The sequence below is a fragment of the Desmodus rotundus genome, chromosome 3, assembly GCF_022682495.2.
Source record: "Desmodus rotundus isolate HL8 chromosome 3, HLdesRot8A.1, whole genome shotgun sequence".
In the NCBI taxonomy this organism is placed as follows: domain Eukaryota; kingdom Metazoa; phylum Chordata; class Mammalia; order Chiroptera; family Phyllostomidae; genus Desmodus; species Desmodus rotundus.
The window spans coordinates 170,393,312-170,413,716 of record NC_071389.1 but is presented as its reverse complement, the minus strand read 5'-3'; the positions used below and the strand labels follow the sequence as shown (position 1 = coordinate 170,413,716).

General features: G+C 36.0%; 1 protein-coding gene across 14 annotated transcripts in view; it reads right to left on the bottom strand.

Annotated features, from left to right (window-relative positions):
- Window positions 1–4,631: 4,631 nt before the first annotated feature.
- Window positions 4,632–20,405, bottom strand: part of C2CD5 (C2 calcium dependent domain containing 5) — an 87,860-nt gene continuing 72,086 nt past the window's right edge. For 6 of the 14 annotated variants that reach the window (XM_045184165.3, XM_024575570.4, XM_045184172.3 and 3 more), the window contains 6 exons: window positions 19,646–19,732; window positions 10,238–10,288; window positions 9,253–9,354; window positions 7,737–7,927; window positions 6,637–6,783; window positions 4,632–5,940 (listed from right to left, as the gene is read on the bottom strand). In XM_045184165.3, coding sequence (XP_045040100.2) covers window positions 5,809–5,940; window positions 6,637–6,783; window positions 7,737–7,927; window positions 9,253–9,354; window positions 10,238–10,288; window positions 19,646–19,732 — 710 coding nt within the window. In that variant the 3' untranslated portion in view covers window positions 4,632–5,808. The remainder of the gene's footprint in view (window positions 5,941–6,636; window positions 6,784–7,736; window positions 7,928–9,252; window positions 9,355–10,237; window positions 10,289–19,645; window positions 19,733–20,405) is intronic. The other 8 variants (XM_045184171.3, XM_045184170.3, XM_024575571.4 and 5 more) reach the window with 3 other exon arrangements.

The following is a 20,405-nucleotide window of genomic DNA, read 5'->3' as shown; positions in this document are numbered from 1 at the left end:
AATAGAGAACTAGGAGACTGATCAATTTAAATTCTGAGGTGGCCTGTCAAATATAATTGAGTATGGCCAAGCAAAAATAAAATAATTTTTCCTCAATTGCAGAGAGTGAGAAAGTTATAGGAAGGACACCTGTAAATAGACCAGCTTCTCTAGATAAGCCTAGCAAATACCACCCAAGGCAGACAAGAATAATTTAACTCGATACCTCTGCTATTAACACATATATGTGTGTGTGTGTGTATCTTGTAGAATATGGAAAAATAATCTATCTGGTTCCCTCAACCTGATCGCTAGTAGTTTCTCTGAATATCTTATACATGAGAATAAAATGTTTCCTGTGACTGACTGCAATGCAAAGGAGAAAAACTTTTGTAAGCATTTTAGATTCAGGGTCATTATTCATTTTAGCTCCATCTTTCATCTTCTCTACAGATCTAATCAATTCCCTTAAACAATCTCAAATAAGTAATCTCCTGTCAAGATAATATTACTGCTAGGAATATCAAGTTTTCCAATTAACCATTTATAGTTAAAGGTACTCCATACTCCAAAAAACATCAGGAGAAAGCACCATATTAATATATTGCAGTCTTCAAATGTGTAATAGCTATTTTTGCCACAGCAGGATACATTTTACTAATTGATATAATGAAATTCTATAGGCAAGAGTTACATCTGTGAAACATAATAAAAAAATTCTATTGTTTAGCAATGAGAAACAAACCTTTATCAAGTATTCTGAATTGGAAAGACACACGATCAAACTCAGTAAGTGAATGTGGATTTAAATCACTGCTTTGAAAATGTATATCAATTAATATTAATTCTTTTATAACAATTAATTGATCATTCAGAAATTATATAATTTTATATTAAAGAATTTTCAAATTCATCGTTTCTTTTCATTTTTATTGTGAATCTCACAAAGATGTTGTAAATTAGGATACAGAGTGAAGGAGATGCTGTCTTAAGAGTACACATGTGCAGACAGTAGGTAAGTTTGAAGGAGCTAATGCGCAGCATAGTGAGTACAGTCGGCAATATTGTGTTATAAACTGCAAAGCTGCTGAGAAACTAGAACATAATTGTTCTCACCACAAAAAATGTATTTGGAAAACCCCTAAATATTTGAAAATTAAAAAACATTCTTTTAAGTAATCCATTAATCAAAGAGGAAGATAACAAGAAAATTATACAATATTTTGAATTTAATGAAAAGGAAAACAACATACCATAATGTGGGTATCTCATTAAAGGACCCTCTCAATGTACGGAGGGAACTGCACCGCATTAAATGCTTGTATTAGAAAAGAAGGATGGCCGCAAGTCAATGATCGCAGCTTCAACCTTAAGAAACTAGAAAAATGAGAGTAAATTAAACCAGAAGGCCATATAAAGAAGGCAATAAAGAGAGAAGAGCAGGATCAAATGATATTGAAAACGAAAGAAAAAACTAAAAAAAAAAATCAATGAAATCAAAAGCTGGTTATTTGAAAAGATCAATAAATGAGATGAACTTCTATCTAAATTGATCAAAACAGGATGAGAAGCCACAAATCACCAATATCAGGAGTGAAGGCAGATACATCACTAGAGAGCCCACAGATGTTATTAATATTATTAATATTAATATTAATTAATATTAATATTAATAACTTTATAGTGATACATTTGACAATTTTGAAAAAATAAATAAACTCTTTAGACACAAACTACCAAAGCTTACACAAGAATAAAAACTCAACCTGAAGAACTCTGTATCTATTAATGAAACCAATGTATAGTTAGAGACATGCCAACAAAGAAAACTCAAGGCTTAGACACATTTACTGGCAGATCCTACCGCACATGTTTGGAATAAAGAGAATCAGTTACAGATAAACTCTTCTGGAAGATAGAAGAGGGGGCATGTTTGGTTTAATTCACCATATCAACAAACTGAAGATGAAAATTTATATTATGACCTCAACAGGTGGAGAATAAGCATTTGACAAAATTCAAAGAGCTTCTTTGACAAACCCACAAATAACATCATACTTAACAGTGACAGACTGAATGCCTTCCCCTTGAAATCCTGAACAAAGCTAGGCCGTACATTCCTACTACTCTGTATTATACTTAATAATTTAATAAGGCAAATTTGGTAAGAAAAAAAGCCATTCCCATTGCAAAGTAAGAAATAAAACCATTGTTTTATGCACAATCATGACAATAATTGTCTGCATAAGCCCCACCCAAATCAAAGAAAACCCCCTGGAACAGTGTGTGGCTGCAGGACACAGATTGTTGTAAAAATTCAATTATACGTGTAGGCACTGAAATTAGTAACTACTGGAAATGAAAGTTAAAACAGTTCCCATTCATAATAGAACCAAAAAAGAGAGAAGTACTTAGACATAAAGCAACCCCCCCAAAATATTCAAGATTCATGTATGGGAAACCACAAGACACTGATGAGGTAAACAAGACATAGAGAAGCATATTCATGGATTGGAAGACTCAATATTAAGCTGTGAATGCTCCCTAAAGTGATCTACAGATTCAATATAACCTCAATTTAAAAAATATCAGCAGGTTTTCAAATAAAAATTAACGAGGTATTCTAAAATCTCTATTAAAAAAAAGACTTATTTTTGGGGGGTCGCAACTCAATTTTAACAGCTGGGTTGAGCACCAGTACCTGAAACTTGTCAGGCTTCCTTAGATGGAATAGGCACAAAGTAAATAAGACTAGCTGCTAAAGAATCCCAGAAACCTGGGTAGGAGTCTCCTCCCAGGTTTTGCTTCAACTCCACTGAAGACCTGCACCTGGGGCTCTGCAGTGCTGAACCCATTCCAACAGTGACACCATGTGGCAGTGGGAAGCAAATGCAACAGTGTACCAAAGAGGTTCCTGTATTGTCACACAGCATAGTTGTGGAAGCTGAACTTAACCTTCTGGGGACTGCATTGATCTCCTAGAGTTCTTGGGCACTTCTAAGTGGAGATAACCTCAAAGGCGGGAGATTCTGGATTTCTGCTAATTAGTCGGGTGGATATTGAAAAAATAAAAATAAAAAGTACTCCGAGTTTGGGAAGCATTTCATATTAGCTGTTATCATAAATAGCATTAACTATATGGTAACCTTATATATCCCTATGTTTATAAGAATATTTAGTTTTCTATTACTACCATAATAAATTACCACAAACTTAGTTGCTTAAACAAGTTTATTATCTTACAATAATAGGCCGGAGTCAGATATGGTCCTCACAAGACTAAAATCCAGCCATTGGCAGGGACCTGTTCCTTTCTGGAGGCGGTAGGGAAGAACCCACTTTTTTGCCCATTTGAGTTGTTAGCAAAATTCAGTGCCTTGTGTCTGTAGAACTGAGAACCCCGTTTCCTTGCTGGCTGTCAGCTGGGGGCCATACCTCGCACGTAGATAGAGGCCACTCACTTCCCTCGGTTTGGAGCTCCATCTTCCTCCTTTAAAGCCAGCAATGGCAGCTGGAATCCACCTCTCATTGAATTTCTCTAACCTTCTTTTCTGTCCCACTCTTTCACTTTTTGTGAATGTGAAAGATTCGTGTGATTAGTTTCTAGACCCCAAACAGGTAACCACAGATAACCTTCATCTCACAGTCTTCCACTTTGACCACATCTGCAAAGCCACTTTTGCCATGAAAGGTAATATACCCACAGGTTCTGGGGGTTAGGCTGTGGACTTCCAGGGTCGGGGGCATTATTCTGCCTACCCCAGCTATAATGAATTTTTTAACATTTAAAAATCTAATCTGCAAAAATATGCCTTGACTTTTCTATTAGGGAAAGGCTCAATTTTTTAGGGCAGCATTTACCCACATTCCTTTTTTAAAAACTTTATTGAATTTACTGGGTTAATAAAATTAGATTTCAAGTGTACAATTCTATAATATATCATCTGTATATTGTACTGTTTACCACCCAAAGCCAATTTCAGTAAACTCCCTCTTTCTCCAGACTGAGCTTAACTATTCTTATTTCCTTTGGGACGCTACCAAGCTACCTTCATCCCAAGCTACAAATATTGTCCCACTGCACAGTGTAGGCATCAGAGCCAGACTGCCAGTGCCTGAATCTTGGTGCCACTACTTCCTGTGTCTTTGGGTGAATCCAATAAACTCTCAGCTGCCTCGGCTATAAAATGGGGCTTAACAATGCCTACCTCAGAGGAATTCTGTAAAGGGTTAATATAAAACTATATTTATTAGGCTGTCTGGCATATAGTAAGCATTCAGTAAACATTAGCAATTGTTACAGTGCTACATGCCACATTTTACAAATTATTTTCTTGTGCAGCTCATGGAAATAAGCTCCACAAGTGCCAGAACTGAGGTGTGCTCCTTTAACTACCTGAAACTATGCCCTGGGATCTAGTAGACATTCACTAAATAGTTTTTGAATGAGTACCTACTTACTAAAGACAGAAAGTGCCACAATTACAATTATTCTTTCCCTCCAAATTAAAAACAGGGCCTTGCACATAGCAGATGCACAATAAGTGTTTGTCGACCGAAGGAATGAATGGAGATGATCAAATGTGAAGCGATTCCAGACTACTGACAGTACGGTATCGAAGAGGCCAAAAAGAGATTAAGGAATATTCCAGTTTGTCTTTAAAAACTTTTTATTTAAAAAATAAAATTATAAACAAAATACAGAAAAATATTGACACCTGTGATAACAAGAAAATGACTCCTAATCTCTAGGGCAGTTTGTTATCCTGGAAGAGCAAAATCATGAGTTTTATAAAGAAATTTCATTGTGCAAAGGAGGAATGTACTTTTTTAAGGTTCATTTATAATAGGTATTTGGCATTGACAGAAAAAGTATTCCTATTATACATTCAATGTTTTGCAGCGTATTTACATTCAAGTTACAATTCCAAATTCTATGCCAAATACAGCCTAACTCAACATCAAAAGTCCCTAAAATAGTACTAAAATTCTATTTGGTAGAAGTGCATTATAGTTTCATTAGAAAATAATTTTATTTTCCTATTAGATCAATTATTTTAACCATTTCAGAAAAATTCACTGACCTCTTCTTCCCTGTTGAAGCCAAGCCTCTTCCACACAAATTAAGCACCAACTGAAATTTGGCCACGTAAGTTATAACGTTTTTCCTCCCTCCTTAGAGATATCATTAAAATTTTCAATGAAAGAACACTGGCACTGATACATTTGTCTTCGTTTACAATAGCTAAGACATACTATGGATGTAGGCTGCAGAATTGTAACTTCTTTTTAAAAAATGAAGCACAGTTCCCTTTCATTGTGACCAAATTCCTTATCAAAATAAAACACACTAAGAAACCCACATAGTTTTCTGGAAACTTTTCTCCATTTTCCCGCACATCCCTCAAATCAAAAATTTCTTCATTAACCATTTGCGAATTTGTCGCTTAGCTTTTCTAAGTCATACTAGGGCGGCTATCCTAGTTTCCTGATGATTTTCCCATTTCATTTTGTAAATTATGATTTTATTAAAATCAACATAAATTCCAAGTATCTTCCACCTTTGCTACAGTTGTCTGAGAACTTAATTTACTGAAGAGTCAAGATTCCTTGGGACCTACCTGGGCCTGGCAAACAAAATGTCAAGATTAGAAAATTCTCATGCCTCCAAGAGATTCTAGACTAATCAACTCCATTCATAATGTATCAATTCTTTTTTAATTACCTCAAATTAAGTTTAGTTTTTCAGAAGTCTAGGAAGAAAATTAATGACAAAACAATGGAGACAGGTACATTCCATTTAGCTGAGCTCTTTCTCTCTGATCAACTTCAGGCTGTAACTTCTCCTGCAGGACATGATGACTGGGAGTTGGCAGTAGGTTGCTGAGTTGATACCACTTCTAGTTCAGATTCCCGAACAAAAACCACCGCATCGCCACTTACATTTATAAGACACTGCGCCTGTAAGAACGACAGGGCAAATTTGGTCACAGGTTCACCAACACAGTCATACTCTTCTATCACAGTAGGGGCACTGCTGTCATCAGAGAAAAGATAGCCCAATAGAAAAGCAAGCAAAGGATAAGAAGGCAATTCACAGGAAAGAAAACTCAAAAAAGACACTATTGTAGTCATTTATTTTTTAAAGGAAACTTTAAAAATTTTAAGTGGGTTATCTTAACAAAACTGATAAATTTATTCTAAAATTTAACCTAAGCAATACTCCTTGGCCGCCATAGACAGGATTATGTTACTTACTAAAACTAAAAACCCAGTATGGCCTCGTTACGACGTACTCTTCACCAGCGTGGCAATGAGAACCTGACAGCATCATAGTCCAAACTAGAGGCATTTTCCACTGTCCCCAGTCAGCCACCATTGCATTTCAAAGACCCACCAGGAAGATGACAGGAAGAGTAGTAAATTAGGAGCAAAACTTCCAGAAGTATTTGGGAATACTAACTAGTCACCTGGGATGTGAAAACAGCATCTGACCTACGCATGACCATGGTTAATAATAGATGCTTTTGAACATGTTCTAAGAATCGAGAATCAAAGGGCTCTATAAAGAATAAATCTCTTTTGCAGGGGAGGGTGGCAGGTGGGAAGGCTATGAGGGAAATCACAGGTTCCCGTTCAGAGATAACTAGGTCTCACCTGGTTCTTATTTGGGTTCTCCATGAAGACACACTGCTTCATTATGTAGGAGACGACAGCATTCCCTCCTAATGCAGCAACATGAGCTCTCACCATTGCGAACACTTCAGCGATAAAAGCGTGGAGAAAACCACTGACTCCTCCTTCCTACAAGATAATTCATAGGAAAATCAAACTATATACACATACACATGAATGTATATAAAATGTCAAAGAATAGACATTAAATCATCTTAAATTATCTTAATATAATGGATAATTTTAAACTCCTTCATGAGGATTTGTTGCATGAAAGAACAACCTTTATTCCTTTATTCAACACATGTCCATGATAGGGATTATTATCCTTACTTTTACAAATGATGAAACTGAAGCCCAAAGAATTTGTAATATGCCCATGACTAGCTATGATCACATGACCAGTAAGTAAATGGCAGAGCAAGAATTCAAATTGTTCCTCCATCTTCAACATCTCCCTCCATCAAATGGTTCCCATCCTCATTCAAATGAGTCGATGATAAACATAAACAATAAAACCTCCCTGCTGAACCACGTTCCAGTCATGCTTGCCTTCTGTCAATTTCTCAAAGGTGTCAAGTACTTTTCCTGCCTCAGGGTCTTTGCATACGCTGTTCCTGAAGGCTCCAGGATTGTCACCCAATTTCCTACCAGCATACCAATTCTTCGGGTCCTGGCTTAGGAACGTCTTCAGAGACATCTACCCTGACTGTCAAATCTAAACGCAAGTTCCCCGTTATATTTTCTGATGGCCTCTGTTTTATTTCTTTCATTACTTACTATTACTAATAGTGACCTAATTATTTATTTAATGTCCCTCATGCCCAGTTCCACTGGATCGTATATTCCATCAGGTCAGGGACTCCATCGGTTTTGTTCAGAAGCTTATGATAATACTAGCTACTACATGAAATTCGGTAAGTCTAACCTAGAATTAATCCAGACAGGTAACAGGGGAAAAACAGTTGTGGCAAAAAACAACACAAAACAAAACAAAAAAACACACTTGTTTGGGCTTTGTCATTAATATCTTCCATCAGAGAAAATTCACAAAAATAACGAAATAACATCTATAAAATTACCTCACGGAGAGAAGTGGTTTCCCGAATAAAAAACATGTTAATTATCCCAAGATACTTAGTTATTTTTGCTCCAGGAATGAAAGAAAGAGGTGTCATCTTAACAACCCCAACTGTAGAATTTGTACAAGGTGGAGCAGAACGATTCCGGAAGTTTCCTTCACTCACTGGACTTGCTTTTTCAACTGTCACAGCTAAAATCGGAGAGAGAAGAGAAAGCCCCAAGGTCAGATGCCAGTAATTCAATCATTCCCCAGGGTTTCCGAGAAAGCGGTGACAACATTCAGCTGTCTGTGAGGCTAAGCCATGTCACGAAAGGAAAGAAACTGTCATGCACCGCATGCAATTAACACAGAGAGACAAAGAAAAACGTAAGAGAAAATGCTGGAATGGAATTCTTTTGGAAGAAAAATGGCATTCCTGCAAAAGAAAATGTTGATGCGGTGTAGTTACACATACAATGATCGTTATAAAGTGAAGAAAAGAAAAAGCGGCAGAGCAATTAAAAATTATCTGCTGGAGGAACAAATTATTACAAAGAGAGTGTGAAAGTTGTTACATTTCCCAGTTTTCCATATTTTTCAGACCACTTCATCATTGTCAACTTGTAGATAAACCTTATGTTAACTAGTTATAATAGATTTCTTTTCCAAACCATTTTGATCAAACTCATAATTTTAAAAACCTAAAGTGACCTTGGCTGTCTAAAAGTTGATTGGTTATAAAATAATATAAATAATAGCTACTGATTATCAAATAATTAGTATAAGCCAGACACACACATACATATCTCTCTCTCTCTCTCTAATCCTTACAACAATCCAGAACCATAGATATTATCACCCCCATTTCCACACGAGGAAACTGAGGCCCAGAGAAGCTAAATAACTTGCCCAAGGCCACACAGCTGTTAAAATGGCACTTCTAGTATTCAAAACCAGATCTGACTGGTTCCATATCCTGTGACCTTTCCTCTAAAATATAGTTCCTTTCCTTTTAATGTACTGTAAACTCTGACACTCAAATACATTTACCTCAAAATCTACCAAAACGCATGGAGTATAGGAAACGAACATATGATGATCCTGATTCTATCAGTGAGGTTAAGAGTTAAGTACTCTCTCTCCGGAAATACCTCATTCTTTCAGCCCTCTGGATATCACACTTAGAAAACTGACACATGCCATGTGCTAGATAGTAACTTGGGTCCTGGAAGAGTATCTTTTCAAAAAGAGAGTTGAAAATTTCCTTCTACTAGAAGAGTATAATATCTATTTATATACTTTTTAAGAATACCTTCACAAAAAGTAAAATTTTAAAAACACAACTCTACAGTTAAAACTAACAAATCTAAAGGCCCTTCAATAACTTTTGCTAAATGACCATTAGTCTGCAGCTTTCACACTCCAAAACATGATTGATTGGCAATGTTATTACTGGGCAGAAAGGTCTAGCCTTCACCACTGGGAAATCAGAGATACGCTTCTCAGATCATAATGTGGTAGAAACATCCGCCTACTTGTCTTAATTGATCCGCGCCTTATGGTCTGAGCTTTCAGTTTAATGAGCTCTATCCAGCTGCTGCATCTGTCTGCAAAGGAACTGTAATCAACTGACGTTGCTGGAAACACAGACAGAAAACAAAAGAAAAAAATATGTATGACGTCTTACTCGTCATAACACTCCTTCTAATGATGTACTTTAACTGTTATATAGAAAAAGAATGGTCCTTTTCAAGTCAGACAAGAAAGACAGTAAAGAGTCAAGCTTTAGACACTGATTTGTCCAAAACCAATTTCTCAGTGAGCGGGCTGAGCGTTTCTGGTGATGTCATAGTTGTGTGGTCTTTTGGGGAAAACAAAAACGGGTTTAACAGAAGTGTCGGTGAAAGGACCATGCGCTGTGTTTTAACTAACTTTCCCCCCCATTCTTTTTACTTTACAATGTCTCAGCTGTTTATATTTTAGGACTTTGATTTGTAATCCCACCTTTTTGAATAATTTCTTCCCTATTTCTACCGTTAAATCAAAACTAAAAATGATGAGAGTCAAATGTGGAAGAATACACAAGAACATCTCCAGTTGACTCGTCTTTTATTAAAATCCCTTCTTTCTACCACGATCAACAGGAAAGCCGAAGGGCCGTTTCTGTCCGTTTTCTCTCCATGTAGGGTTTCGGCAGCGAAGCTCATGGTAACAGGGCAGGGTGGCAGGCGTGAGCCTAACAAGTTGTCCTTTTAAAGAGAATAACTTTTACTACTGCTGAGCTTTAAAAAATTATGAAAAAGCTAAAGTTTTATTTTTAGAAACTGGGAAACTATGAAAATGCTAAAAAATTAAGTATTAGTTTTATTAATATTTTTGAGACACATTCTAACTACAATAAAGCCACATTTTGGTGTCTATTCCACTGTCCAGTGCATTTCTCCAATGTCTGCATGTTTATGCACCACACACTAGAATTTCACACCTTCGGTGACTACTTGCTTAATTAGATGAACTCACCTCTCTGTGCAGCTGGTATACCTGAGTTAGAACTTGCAATCTCCAGGTGTTCTAATAAGACAATATGAACAACATTAGCTTGGATGCTAAGTACAAGCCAGTATCTCTTCTTTGCTGTTTGCAAATACTCTCTATAGGCCAGATGAATCAGAGGAACTCTTATGGCTTCATTGTAAAAGCAAACCAATAAAATTATTAAGGTTTAAAATGCAATTTCTATGGCTATATACAAGTAAAAACTAGCTCAGTTAATAAATACCATGCCAAAGAAGACAAAAAGAGTTTGAGAAACTTTGTAGACATGAGAAAATATAAACACAGTAACAACATGTTAGTGGGATGAAATGGAATGTGAGAAAACTGAGCAGAGAAAAGGTCAGTGTATTGGGAAGAGAATCTGAAATGAAACATGCAAGGGAAAAATCTGTTGGTGAAAGAACTAGTAAGGTTAAAAACTACAGACACGGCAGTGACCGATGTCTCACAGATAAATGCAAGCTCCTTACTAGCCAAAACCCCACCCACCCACCTTACTACCAACTCCTTCATTCAAGGACTTTGCTATCAACAGCTTCCTCTGGTGGGATCAAAACTTTGCGGAATGAAAAAGTGACTGCTCTCCATAGAAATAACCAGGAATCCCAATCACTTCCTTTCCAGTACCTCATAAAAGTAGCATCCAGAATTTTCTCTGATATTTAATATTTTTATTATAGGTATTTAAGCCATTGTGTAAATTTAAACAGTACTATTTGAAAAACATCTATTTCTAATGTTCAGGCTCTAGCCACACTAGCATATTTGAATTTTTATTTCAAAGCATTTTATAACTGAAGGAATAGTGTTGTCAAGTTACAAATAACTCATAAGGAACACTGAGAATTATTTGGGTCAGCCAGTTTTTAAAAAAATTATAAACTAAGTAAATATTTTTGTCTCTGCCTAATGTGTTGATATTTTGGTAACATTCTTAAATTAATAAAAGTTATACTTTTCTAAAGTAAGATTTGTACAAAACGTTTCTGATAAGTAGATGCAATGAAGTATCTCCCATGTCCCACCCCTCCCCCATTTCACACTAGCTAACACTGAGTGCACAGCAGTTGACCTTGCTCTTAATACAGGATGGAGCTAATGAATAAACGGGACCACTAGGTGGGGCCCACACAATGCCTGTGAGGGTGCTATGCTGTGGACAGGCCCTGATAAACACACCCTCAGACTGTCCATCTAGACAGGGAGGTGTCCTCTGGACTTAGGATGCTGAGGGGCACTGGAAGCCCAGAAGGAGGTAGAACCTACAGGAAGAAGGCCAGAACAGAACAGACATTCAGAGGCTTACCATCTCTAGGGATATCTCAGCAGGAAAACTGACCCAGCACTGGGACAGCAAGAGTCCTGCCCCAGGTTACATATCCCAGGAGGGTCCCAGGGCTCTCTTATGCCCTTGGTGAGTGTAGAATTACAGAAAATACAGTCAGCATCAGGAATTCTGTGAAAGTTTTTTAAATGTGTGTGTGGGAGGAGGGGGGAGGGGACACACAAAAATGTGAAAATTACTAAAATGAAATTATCTTTCATACCTCAGTAATATCTGGGTAATATGGGAGTCCCCAGTAGCAACTATATATAAATTAATGGCAAATGCCTGCAAAAAGAACTTAAATGTGGAAAGTATCTGTTCCCATCTCTAAATACACATATAGCAAGTGAACAATACAAAGGTATATAGTGATATGTAAAGTCTTTGTATTTTAAAGAAAGGAAAACAGTATTTTTACAAAGACAGGTGATAAGCTGTGAAGAGTTGTTGCCTCTTGCCCTGGCTGGTGTGGCGCAGGTGTTTGGAGCATCGTCCTGCACAGCAAAAAGTTGGGGATCCGATTCTCCGTCAGGGCCCTAGGTTACAGGTTCCATCCCAGGTCGGGGCATGGATGGGAGGCAAGCAATCGATGTTTTTCTCACATGTTGATGTTTCTCTTCCCCCTCCCCTCTCTCTAAAATGAATAAATGTTTTTTTAAAAAGAGTATGCCTCTTGGGAAGGGGAATGAAGGGAGAAGGATGCTTTATTGGACTATATCATTTTTTGGTAGGATTTGAATTTTTACCATGTGCATTTACTACTTTTCTCATAAAATTTTACAAAGGATGGGGAAGATGGAAATTTTTTAAAAAAAATGTTGACTCCCAGCCCTCAAATATGAGTGTTTGAATTAAAATCTGAAAAAAAACCCCCAAAACCCTGAAGTAGTAAAATTGAAAACATTCTTAAGAGAAAGGGTGAGTTGAGAAGATTTATCTCACTTAAGAAGAGCAGGTTCATCTTTAATATGTTTGCCATGATCTTCATTTTTCTCTCAGAGAAAAGGCCCAAGATGAGCTAGTCCTGGCAGCAGGTGAAGAGCAGCGCCTAGACTGGTCGAGCACCTCCAACATCTCATGACCTTGGGCTGTGAACCACACCAACTCCGTCTGATTACAACCTGCCTTCCCAGCTAATAAGCTTTTCAGAAGAGAAGGGACTACAGATATAAGCTCATTGAAAAACTAGTAATTCTGGTTAAAAAGAAACACATATATAATCTCTACGCCAATACTAAAAAAAAGAAAAAAGACAGCACTTCCTATGTAGGAAAAGAAATCTTATTAAAAGTCTTTCGGGCTTGGTTGAGGCCTAATGCTTATTTGGACCATTTGTACATCTATGCAGAAGAGTTTGAGACAAACATTTCTTATGTGAGGTCCCCATTCTAGCTGCCGAGAGAGTCCCAATCAAGTCACATGGCAGCCTGCTTCTTTTATAATTTCCTTCCCACTAAATACAAGAAAAAGATTCTTTTGATTTTGAAAAAGTACAAATAAGTGATAACCCTGTTACCCCCAAATGACCCTGGAAGGTTAGCATGGCAAACAGAATGTGTGGTTGTACTACTCTCTTAGTACACTCTAACACTACATAACAAGCCCTGGTGGTATTGGGACAGGGACTGACCTAAGTTAAAAGCAGTTTGGTGAAAATGAGTAAACTGATGAAAAAAAATGTGGCAAAGACTCTTCCTCCTTCAATGACACATGCTCCTCCAATGCTTCTGCAGTTTGAGACATCCCTACTCTCCCAAATGTTTTGTCACACCAATGACAAAGGTGTCGATCAGCTATGACACAGTTCTACACTGACCACTCACTCTTCTGACCACTTACTCACTTTATATTGTTAGAATTTCCAGATCACCTTTGCCCTGAATAATTAAAAAATATCTGAGACAATCTTATCTGATCATCTTAACAAAATTACTAAAACTGAAAAAATTCCTGCAAATTATGAAAAGATTCGTGGGCAGGTTAAAATATATGCTATCAGGAGTCTTTACAATTCATGCTGTATTTTTCTACTTAAACATTCTTAGTTTAAGTTATTATGATCAAAATTTGGGTTTACGTTCCTTTAGGTTTTTTCACCAACCTATAATGCATTGATTAGCTAAGTATTATAACTATAAAATCTGGCTTAATGACCAAGTTAAAGGATGTAAGCTTTGTCTATAGTGATATTCAAATACTAGCAAACTGAAAATGAAATTGCCATATTATGGTTAAAAATTATTAAGGCATAGAGAAAGCTATAAATAGCTTCAATTTGGATATTCCACAAGGGAAAAAAATTCAACTGCAAAGGTAATACATACCTTAGAGGACAAAGACAATTAGCTTTTCTATCTGGGTTGTGAAAGCTTCCAACTAAAGGTTCACAACATCCTAAACCACCTGCCTTTTTTCTTTAACCCCTTTGTACTGTTTTCCCGCCTTCATTACCAGGTATCCATTCCTCCTTTCACTACTATCTCTTACAGTGTCTCTTCCAAATAATCCCTGTTTTCTACCAGTAACTTGTTCTGATTTTTCCTTGCTTTTTACTACTTCTTCCTCTGATTCTGGATTTCACTATCCTCAAGCTGCCTTAAAGAAGCTAAGATTCTTTAACCCTACTTCTCCATCAATTCTCTTTGCTTCTTGCTACTTTGGGGGTAAGTTTTTCACACCTTTTCCACTCTTGAGTTCCTATTTTCCACTCCTTCTCCTTCCCCTCAGCCTCTCTCCCTTTCAGAATCTCCCAGGGATTACTGTGGCCTCCACAGTAATGGAAATGATGGAAATGATCTCCATCATTTCATGGAGGACTGTTTATCGTTGACGCCATCTGGTCATCGTGACAAATATATTTTACAAAGAGGGAGAGAGAGGGAGAGAGAGGAAAATACATGCAATGAATTGTTAATATATAAAGATATTTCAGTTAGTATAAAGAATTATATATACTTGTAAGAATTCAAAACCATTAGTTGACATGGAAAAAATGAAAGCTAACTATGAAGTTTTTATAGATTTATAACTCTAATTGCTAGTTTAAAACAATGTGAGGCAAGTTATTACATTTAAAAAGTTACACTATCTTTTAAAATCAAATTTGATTTAACAAAAAGAAAGAAATAACTCTACAAGCCTACATAAAAAACTTCTGAAGTGGATACCTAATTTTGGAGTACGACGTTTGAGAAAAAGCCCATTTGTTCCCTTTTATATTGAAATCCAGATTTTGGCCTGCGCTTGTCACATCAGTCAGCAGCTGCTTAATGAAAAGAGGGACCCTGCCAGCCTCTAGCTTATGCCACTGAGCATGAGGAAAGGGTAGAGCAAAATGAAAGCAGGAACTAGGTGGGTATAAAAACTTTTCTTCCATCCAGTTTTATCCAACAATATATAAAAACTAATACTAACTTAATCAAACCTTTTTAAAGTCTTAAAACTCTCATTTTAATGAAAATGATTATCCTAGTATAGATAAATTTATAAAGTACTTGAGATATATTTATAGCAGTATATAATTCATACACTTTTGTCATTAATGTAAGTTCTTAAGCCCTACAATATGGTACGTAATATCTCAAGATTTTCATCTTTAGAAGTATATCTAAAGTAATATGCTAACATCTATGAAAATTACATGTATAAAATTTTTTAGATCAACTACAGTCTATGAGAAAAACATTACTGATTTTTTTTTTTTAGTTTTCACCCAGATTAGATTCACTCAGATTACCCATTTTTACTACATTGATCTCTTCTTTTCTATACATATCATTTTTAAAGTCTCCTGAAACTATTTCAGAGAAAACTTAAGTGTAGACACTAATAGTTATTAGGAAAAACATTATGCAAGTAGTATAAAAATTTGCTACAGCCATTTTTTTTCTCATAACACAGCCTCATGTGAAAAAAAGTAATTTATGTCAATGCCACATCATCTATGATCCTCACAATATCCATCAAAAATTTTTGATGACCTTCACATGATAATGTCCTTTAAGAAATTACTTCAGCTCAGCATCTTTTAATATTTCAAATCAGAAAAATCAAGACAAGGTAATACCAAGTCAACCATGAATTTGAGACATAACTCAAACTATTTTGTCACCTTGAGAAACAAAACCAAATATAACAAAAGTTGGAAGGAAAAATTGAACATGGATGGACAATTCAGGCCCAGGCTTACTCTACACACAGAATTAGGATACATATAATTGTAGCATCTTTTATTTACATGACATTCACTCATTTTCAATAATAGAAAGAGAAAAGGTTTATCTACAAGTGAAAAGATGGAAGTATTAATAAACATAACTGTGCTTAGCTCTTGAAACTTCTGTCAGTATAAAAGGAAACGAAAATTTTAACAAATCATCCTATTTGTGATAAGAACATGCAAAATAAATGAGAATCCAAAGTTTTCAGGATTTAAAATAAAAAAGCTCTATCAGCTTAGCTAACTGAACTAACGAAACTGTAAACCCGATATATTTATTTACTTCTTAGTACTGGTGGTTGCATATAAGAAAGTAAGAGCATTTTTGAGCATTTATTCCTAGTACTCTCACCTCCCTCTTTTGCCTGTTTCCTCTAAATTGGTAAAGTTTAACTTTTTCCAGATATTTCTATTCTCTGTTCAAAGCCTTTCTTTAGTTACAATGCTCAGTTACTATAATCATGTTATAACACTCTATTGTAACATTCTTCAGACCTTTCAAAACTCAGCCTACTCTCAAATCTTCAAAAATATTTTCTTTAAGATAACTTTTTCAAATGTGTTTGGTGTAGCCCATGTCCTCCTGAAAAGACTTTGAGGGAGCAAAGACAATAAATAAGCATGCAACACAAACCACAATTCATAAAACTATTTACAACAGGTACAGATAAACTTTGTAATGTTTACTGATGATTATGAAATGTAATATTTAAGGAAAAGCACATAGGTTTTTCAGTTAAGCACTTAGTATAAAAAGTTTTATATACATTAGTAGTAATTGTGATGATACTGATCATTATGAAGATGGTGATGATGATGGTAAGTAATAAAGGTGAAATGATCTGATTCGGTTGTTTTCCAACTTTGAAACCCTTCTTTCGAAACAAAACCACATAGAGAAAACAGATAGGTAAAAGCACACCGAATTGAAGCTGCTCTAGTTCAGATGCAGGGCTGGGGGCCCAGAGACCTATCTGCTCACTCTCACGTGTCCTCAGTTCCCTCCATTCCCACCCTGCCTCCTGGGGAATCATGAAGCACCTCTGAAGAATTTCCATGGTTTAAAAATTATTGGTTTAACTGATAAGAAACTATTGGGAAAATTTTAAGCTTAGTGTGACCTTAGGCATAATTTAGGTTTTAATTTGTTTTTAATAAGAAGAAGAATACAGAAACTGAAGGAATTGAAGAATTTTAAAAGCTAGAGGGAACTTTAATCCTTTCACATTTTAATCCTTTTAAAGAGGGAAGTTTAGATTGGCCTAAGGTCTCACACCTATCAGTAGCAGAACTGAGAAAAGATCCTACCTAGGTCTGTTGCTTTATTACTCCACCCCCATGGTCCCTCTCAATGAGCCCTAAGATGAATAGAATAGCAAATATTTTAAGTATTGTTCAGATACTACTTAATCCACTCAAATTCTTCTTTGCTTTTCAGTTCACACAGTATCTTTTGTACAAAACATACTAATGACAAGAAATACTAGTTATAATTACCTTTGAAAACATTTTGAAAGCTACCACAGAGACTTCAAGTTATCAGTACAGATAAGGCAAACTTACACAGTTTACCAACATGGCAAAACAGAGCTAATAGGACCCAATTACACATTTATATCCTATTGATTAGCAATTGATCAAATCTTTTTTGTTGATTGGTTTTTTTATTATGTTTTTCTTCCCCCCCGCATTTCAGGGTAAAGATAAATAAAATGATACCTAAATGTGGTTTGGAACTAGCCTTGTATTAAATTCAAGTCTTTGTATAAAGTAGGTGTTAAAAAAATGTGTAGTCAGTTCATTGGGGACTCCTAAGAGTTCTACTTTTTATTCTTGGAGCTATATTTAATTTATAAATATGAACTTAGATTATCTTTGAATTTGATTTTTATTTTCTGTTCTTTCAAGGAAATTGAGTTATGCAAAAATTTTCCATGGATGTTGGGAACCGCCCTGCCTGGTTTCAGAAGCTGTAACCCCCAGTGGCTAAGGCTGAGTAAAGAGACCATGGGACCATAAGCCACTAAGGAGACAAAGCTTATCTTCCTGGCAGGGGCACGCCTCCTCTGACCCCTTTACTTCACCCTGCTTGGCCCCAGGTGGATGACTCGTTAGCCAATGATGGGTAAGATTCCTCAAGGGAGAGAGGATCTAAGACAGGCATGGTCATGAAGAGGCCCTCAGGGTAGGACTTGGGGGACTATAGAGAGATGGGGTGACGGACCCTCGCCCCTTGGCTTTGACATAGCCTGAGTCCTCATTCTGTCTGCAAGAAGCCTCCTAAGCTCTTGGCTGCCTTACTTCCCCTGCCTGACTTAAGCCTGAAACAATGCCAGAGGTGGGTGCCGCCCTGTACTAGAAAGGGCAGGTTCCCTGGGGTGATCAGGCCTAAGAAAGAATACATAAAACCTATGAAACCTACTTTGCTAAGAATGTCCTCAATTTTCTGATAAGGGTCCAAGCATGAAATGAGTTTGTTTCCCAAAGTTTTATAGCCCTTTAGCTAACTGACCCTGACTCAGAATAAGCCCTGGTAGTTCTTTGTATGTTATCTATTGTTTGATCATTACTGCCTGACAATGACTGATGAGCTTTACCTGTATTCCTGTGCAAATGGAACCCAATAAAAGCCCTTTGAGGAACAGGCTCCTGGCCCTTCTCCTTTGAGAGATCGGCCACCTTTCCTCCCCAAGCAGATCATGTCTTGGTAGACTTATTCTCATCCGTGGCAGACAGGGGGGCTCTGTGGGCGGAGTCCCCCCACACATGGAGTTCTAAATTATAATTTTAATTTAAACAAAAGAGATAAGAGTCCACAGTTACTATGTTAAAAGTTCAGAATTTGAAAGTAGCTCATCTTTTCATCTTCAAAATATGAGACAGGATCTATTTATCTCCATGGATAGGATTTGCACTGATTTAGTAAAGAGTAATGACATACATGCAATATGAATATAAAACAATTCTGTATTACACCTAATTTGGTATCAGATAGTATAACTGACAAGTAGAAATCATGAAATAACTTCACTTGTATTATAAAATGTAAAAATTAGAAAAGCCAATACAGTTTTGAATAATAAATGCATCATTTCTCAGAATAAAACATTTAGGAAAAAACACAAACTACATTTACTGTACACATAATGCTATAAAATAAGGTACAATAACTGTTAATTTTATAATACAAATTGCACTGAAATCAGAAGAGAAATGGAAAAAACTACCTTTCTTTCCAAAGAGTGTACAGATCTAAGTAAATTTTCTGTTATTAAGTTCAGGGACAATCACTTTGTATTTGAAAAAAATGAAAGCACCTTTTAAGCGTATAAAAATGTTTCTCAATTGCACCCCAGGCACCCGAAGACAAAAAAGCACATCCCTTTCTCATATTACTACTGCCACCCCAAACCTCTCCAAACACCTACTGAAGAAAATAGGTACTTTTTTTTCATTTTCAAAATGAAAATTTTTATAAAGATACAGTTGTTACTGGAAAAATATTTACCAAATATAATATAAATTTCAAATATATCATGTGTAAATAACTACTTAGGAAAATCCAAATCTCTGAAAATAAAACTAATACATTTGACACATAAAAATGGAGTACCATGTGAAAGATTACCTTAATAATACACGCTGAGACTACGTGAGCAACTAAAATAAGAACATTACTTTTTCCTCTTTATGAACATGAACACACAATGAGGGAATGAAGACTAAATCTCCATCTCAGGATTAAATAAGATTACCTACAATAACAAAGCAAGTGAAAGACACTGACAGCCAGGATCTGTGTTTGCATTTTCCTGATTTAACCAACCTTTAGCTGGTGGGAAAGGATGAGAAGGAAGTGAATCTGAACAGAGTTCCAGTGGAAATTGCAGAAGTTCTTCATTATCTGTAGAGCCTTAAGAAGCAAGAAAAAAACTAGTTATTTATTAATAATCTATTATTAATTTTTAAAAACTAAGAATCTGGAATAACATATATATTCCCCCTCACCCCAATTTATTTTGGTTATTTTCTCCTTGGTTGCTCCCATAGGGACCCATCACCTGCAAAGTCTCTTAGTAGAATGCCTTACAAATAATAATTGTTAAATAATCATTATTATTCTCCTACTCTTTGTAAGTTCTGTGATACTTAAACTAGTTATTTATCTTCTTTGATAAATATCTAAACACATAATTGTTGATAATTAATTCAATGCTATACATGTAGAATGAAATCAACTTAAAAATTTTAGACAAATCATGAATATTTTATTCAGCCAATGAGTCATTAAACTTTAGAATGTATACTAGCCTGTCTTTTTTTTTTTCAGAACACATAAATGGTTTCTAGTAATTTGGGTTTCTTTGGAATTTATTAAGAACGGTACTTCCTCAGTTTTACTGGAAAAACAACTCGGAGAATCTGTTGAATACTAAGGGCTCTTTCCTGAGAGAAACCCAATGCTCACTTACTAGAGCAGTAGTTTCTCAAATGCCTTGGGGACCTACTCAGAGATACTAGGGTAGAAACCTCTAAATTACAGCAGAATATGCTACAATTTAAGTCTATAAAACAGCAGTATCTCT